At 30.1% G+C, this 5,774-nt stretch overlaps 1 protein-coding gene across 1 annotated transcript; it reads right to left on the reverse strand.

Annotated features, from left to right (window-relative positions):
• Window positions 1–2,538: 2,538 nt before the first annotated feature.
• On the reverse strand, window positions 2,539–4,490 carry LOC124940591 (zinc finger protein JACKDAW). Its single transcript, XM_047481116.1, has 3 exons — window positions 4,150–4,490; window positions 3,675–4,080; window positions 2,539–3,608 (listed from the first exon to the last, which is right to left on the reverse strand). The coding sequence occupies exons 1-3, from the start codon at window positions 4,280–4,282 to the stop codon at window positions 2,780–2,782; spliced, it is 1,368 nt and encodes a 455-aa protein (XP_047337072.1). The 5' UTR covers window positions 4,283–4,490; the 3' UTR covers window positions 2,539–2,779.
• Window positions 4,491–5,774: the final 1,284 nt, after the last annotated feature.

Raw genomic sequence — 5,774 nt, forward strand, 5'->3', positions numbered from 1 at the left:
AATCGTACGTATAAGTAGGGGTGAGCATTGGGTGGATTGATCCGAAATCCAATCAAATCCGAATCTTAAATACTAATTGGGATTGGATATTTCGGATTGGATTGAGATCAGATCGGATTGAGTTCGGATTGAATTAAATCGGATTGGATTAGGATTATCCAAATTATCCAAACTATCTAAATAAAAATATATTTTTTAATTTATTTTTATTTAAATTAAATTTCTCAATATAATTTATATTTTACTTATCATCACTTTAACAATATTATTTATTTTAATTTTAATTTTTTTTATTATTTTTTTCAGATTCAAATTTAGTAATAATAAAAAATTAAAAAAATTGTTGACTAATTTCAAGTTGATATATATAAATATTTTTTAATTTGGATTATCCAAACCATTTTTAATCCAATCCGTATCCGATCCGTATTAATTAGTAAATTGGTTTGGATTACGGATTGGATAAATTTAGTTTGGATTAATACGGATTAGTTTTACCCATTTGCTCACCCCTACGTATAAGACATGTGAAAAACAAATCACAAAACATGTTGTCTAACATTTTATCGAGTTCGTAGAAGAACGATTAATTCTCCGATCAACTCACGAATATAAAAAATATCATAATAATAACATTATAAATGATATACATCATTCGACTATATATAATTATAATTATTGAATGTTAGTTTATTAAGGAATAATCGTTATTATTACCCAAATATGTAGGTTTCTGATCCACTGATCAAATAATCGGGAATGTTATTTGTAATAATAAAAAAAGAATGAAAATTAATTCTCCGACCAACTCTAACGAATATAAAAAAACGTCATAATAATAACAATATAAATGATATACATCATACAACTATAATTATTGAATCTTAATTTATTAAGAAATAATCATTATTATTACCCAAATATGTAGGTTTCTGATCCACTCAAATAATCGAGAATGTTATATTGTAGTAATAAAAAAAGGAATGAAAATAACGGACAATTATTATAAGATCAAAATTCATATTCAAAGCCGCGTACGTACGTAATATTATTGTATGTAGATGGTCAATAATTAAGAAAATTTTGTCCCCAAAAAGAATACCAAAGGTAGCCCACCATGGTTGACGATGATGGATCGATCAAGCTGCAGGCCATGCCACCCACCACTTTGACTTAGAGTCAACGGTATCTTGTTTCTTTTCTGCAGCCTTTTTGGCCCTTTCTCGAACTGGTTTGATCTTGTTTTTTTATGAATTTTGTTGGGATATTGTAAAAATAATAATTTAAAACACTAGTAGATAAGAAAAAAAGTTATTTGAGTCTTTAATTTGTCTAATTATTAAAAATAGAGTAAGGGTAGAATGATAATAAATTGAAAAAAAAAATTCAAATCAATCTTTCTCTCTTACTTCATTTTATTTTCTTACTTTTTTTTTTTAATAAATAAATAAGATCATTACATTTAAAAAGGGTAGTGGCCGGATAAGGATATGAAACCTTGAATCCCCATAATTTGCATCTGCTAAAATGCTAATAACTTTCATTTTGATTTGATCATATGGTCTATCCATCAAGACATCTTAGAATAAGTCCTCTAGTCACACATGTTTCAAAAGAAAAGAAGATACATTTAACCGATTTCATGCCAGGGCAAAGTTACGAGTTAAAATCTTATCATGAATGATAAAAATATCAAACAAAATCTATTTAGATCACTTAATTATATAAACAATTTTGGGACATACGGGCTACAACCCAAGTAGCCCATAAGGTAGATTCGCCCTTGATTTTATGTCTCTCTTCGAAAAGTTTTAGGTATTCACACTAAACCTAGAACAAATGGAGGGATACTATATCGCAATACTCTTCATTGGTAGAGTCCAAACACATCTTGTAATTAATGGTGATGCTCAAAATTGAGGAAATTACATCAATATATTACTCTCAAGATTGAGATCATACAAATGTAAGATGATAGTAAGGATAAAAGAGACCACCAAACTTTTTAAGGATTACATTATATATTAGTGTGTTGGACAAGTATAAATAGAAGAATTAAGATTAGTTTTAAGTGTTGGCCAAAGAACAAAGAGTTAAATTTAATAACTATTAAGTATTCTAATATTCTCTCAAATTCACTATAATACAAAATAGTGAGTTTACTAACATTAACATAAAAAAGAAAACAGTTATTGTCCACCCCTAAGTTTGAGTATCCTAAACTAATATACTATTTTCCTTTGAATGTTTTAACTAAAATATTGAATAAATATAATATCGTGTGATAAAAATTATATAGTCTAATTGATTAAATATCATATTCAAAAGATATCAATACTTTCTAAAATAAAAATAAAAATTGTGTTCACATTTTTTTTTTTCAACACATCCAAAACCGAACACAATCAGGAAAAAAATATAGATAATTAGTAAAGACTATAAAGACCCTAAACCATTAATTTAGAATAAATATTTAGAAATTTGATTTTTAAATAAAATATAATATATATAATATATGGTCTTGAAAAGACAAAATGATTGAAAAACTGATGATTGAATCATAAATATCCATTTAGCAATGGAAAAGTACTAGTACAATAATAACGTAAACAAAAAAAAACATGCATGAGGGGTAATATCGTCCAAATGTCCATCCCTCAGTCGACATCTTACTTAGCCCCACTCAACATTCACTGGACCCCATCTAGTAGTTTTACCTTTATACCCTTCCTTCATTCAGGCCTATACTGTAGCCATACAGTAGGACTGTCATTCTTTTTCATTGGAAATTACCAAAATGGTCAAGCCCTCTTAACGAACCAATTGAAGCAAACGTAGCTAATTCTTGAGACAATAACGGCCTTAACCCGCCGCCGGCACCGGCACCGCCGTCTTCCGCCTCCATTCCAAGAAAATCTCTGGTCAAACCGCCATTTTCCATGTAATTTGATCTCTGATTCATTTTCATTGGAAATAGATAGCTATTTCCAACGTTTTGCATCATTATCTGCTCCAAATTACAACCGCCGGTCATTATTTGCTCTCCCGGAGATAAAGATGCTAATGAAGAAGATGATGATGAAGACGATGAAGATGATGATGAATTCATCAGGCCGAAACTGTTATGATTTAGGAAAGATGGGTTACTTCTAGTGGAACCCATCTGTGCCGCCTTCTGTAAAAGAGCCGTCGCTGACATCATCCCCGATGAAGTTTCCGGCGAGGAGGATGATTTCAGTTGGTGGGAACCGGCGGAGAGTGAGAGATTTGCAGATCTTGTTGGTGGAATCATATTGGTGTTAACCCATTGATGATGATGATGATGATGAGGATCAAAGGTTGAAAAGGGTGATTGCCCAAACAGATTTGAATTACCCATTTGCATTAAATCAGGTAGATTACAGAAATTAGAACTCAAACCCATTTCAATTTGTGAATTTGTTAAATACCCATCTGGTAAATTGAACTGAGAAATGGCGGCGGCGGCGGCGGCGGCAGCGTTGGACGATGAAACACTTTCATTTTTAAAGTTCATATTTGGAGGAATTCTAGCTGTTTCCTCTGCTAATGCATCACAAAATGCTCTGTGGGTGATGAAACTGTCTTTTCTGCAATTAATTAATCATTTAGATTCAATTATATTAGGTTTAACAATTTGATTAATGATTAGTTACCTTGAAAAGAGAGTGCCACAATCACATTTATACTCTCTAGTGCCGCAAGTTTTACTATGAGCTTTCCAATCGGATTGAACTGCGTATTTCTTAGAACACTTATCACATTTCCATTTCTTCTCACCATGTTTCCGGCTGAAATGTTTCTTGATTCCGGTCAGATCACCTAAAGCCCTCGAAGGATCATTATGTGCACATGATTTTTCCGGGCAAACATAAACCTTCTTTCTCACAACTTGATTATCAAGTTTCGATCTTTGTTTCAACTTCCATGGAAGATTATGTCCTCTCCGGTGAAGTTGAAGGTTTTGATCTCTCTGAAATCCTTTATTACAGATCTCACAAACGAATCTGTTAGTCGCCATTAAAGTTTTTGGTGATAGAGCAATCACTTCAGCATCTGGATCTGTTAATTTCCAAAGATTATAAATTTATAACCAATAACATTGAAAAAAAGAAAAAGAAAAGTTGTTACCTGGGTTGCCAGGAAGATTTCTTCTTTTCTTGGGGGGTGGTTTGGGATTAGGGTTAGGAATAGGAATATGATCTCCACCATTAATGGAGGATTGAATAGGAAACATGTCATAACCAGAAAACATATTCTGCATCTGAATTAATAATAAATGATGGCGATGGTGATCAGAAGATTGCTGGTGAGAAAGAGTACAAAAGACAGGAAGAAACCAAATGGGTTTGGAATTTGGCTTTATTTATTGAGAATGTGAGAGAGAAATTGGAGTCATGGTTGAAGCTTGTAATAAGAACACAAAATAATTATGAAGAAGAAGACGATGATGAAAAAGGGTCTGTTTTTGGTTATAAGATGAAGAAGAAGATGAAATGAGAGAGAGACTTATGGGTTTTATTAGTAAATTTTCTTTCTCCTTCTTATTAAGAAAGAAAGAATATTTTTTACTTTCTCTCTCTTTCTTTTACCTTATGCCTTGTTTGGTGTCACTAAATGTTACCCAATGTATAGTAGTTAAAGTGAAAACTTTTTATTTGTTCAAGTAAAGTTTGAAAATACATGCTTTTGGAGCGAAAACAAATCTATGTTGATACATAAATTGTGATAAGTTAAATTAAAAAAACAAAAAATGTTAACCAAGTTGTTTTTCTTATAAAAATAATATATAATGATAAGATATTTTTGAGTTTTTTTAATAAAACCCAAGAACAAGTCCCCCATGAGTTTGTTCTTTTTAAAAAAAAATACAAGCATAATCAAACATTGTTTTATTTTTTATTTTTTTTAATTATGTTACTTAATTTAATAATTTTCTTTTTTTAGTTAAGGAGACTAGCATCACACCTCATAGTAATAGTCTCTATTTCCATTAAAAGCACTCTAAGTAGGAATTGAATTAGTAATTTTTGGTAACTTATGTCACTTTTTTCACTTAACCACTTTACTCAATTTAATAACTAAAATATTAAAAAAAATTTACAAAAAAATAAAATAAAATTTATCATTATATATTAAAAACTTTTGAATTTTTGTATTAAAAAAAATACTCACTCCTCACTTAATTTAAATAAATCGGATTTATTTTCAATAAACCCAAACTCATCTAAGATGTTTATGAAAATTTTCATTTATTTTTTAGTTTTCTTATTTGTTTGTAACATACAAAATATTTCTTAAACAAAATGGTTACCAAAAAAAAAAAAAATCATAGAACATGATTTTCTTCAAACTTTAGTCATTGGTTTAGTATGATGTACAATTGTGTGGCCAAACCATACCATACATATGCATGGCTGAGAATGTTGATAGCTGCATTTAGTTCAACTTATAACCTTGTCTCCATTCTACCTAAAACATGTTTTTTTTTAAAACAGATCTTTATTTTAAATTGATGAATAAAAGTCTAATGTTCGATAACCACGTCTAAACACACTCTGATTTAAAAAGAGATTATGAATCATGATTGTGGAGATTGTTATAGTCAACACATAGTTGATCAAGAAATATGAAAGTACTCAATTCGACTTCTATTTGACACGTTTTATCTGGGTTCAATGGGTTCGATTCGGGTCTAGGTTTGGAAATTAAATAGACAAAATTGGGAGTGTATATTTGAAAAATAAAATAAGTCC

This window comes from Impatiens glandulifera, chromosome 5, assembly GCF_907164915.1.
Source record: "Impatiens glandulifera chromosome 5, dImpGla2.1, whole genome shotgun sequence".
Classification (NCBI taxonomy): domain Eukaryota; kingdom Viridiplantae; phylum Streptophyta; class Magnoliopsida; order Ericales; family Balsaminaceae; genus Impatiens; species Impatiens glandulifera.

Coding starts and splice junctions, on each gene's coding strand:
- LOC124940591 (XM_047481116.1), bottom strand. CDS start 4,282: ATGCAGAATATGTTTTCTGGTTATGACATGTTTCCTATTCAATCCTCC. Junction 4,081..4,149: donor AAATCTTCCTGGCAACCCAG/GTAACAACTTTT, acceptor GGAAATTAACAG/ATCCAGATGCTGAAGTGATT. Junction 3,609..3,674: donor TGTGGCACTCTCTTTTCAAG/GTAACTAATCAT, acceptor AATTAATTGCAG/AAAAGACAGTTTCATCACCC.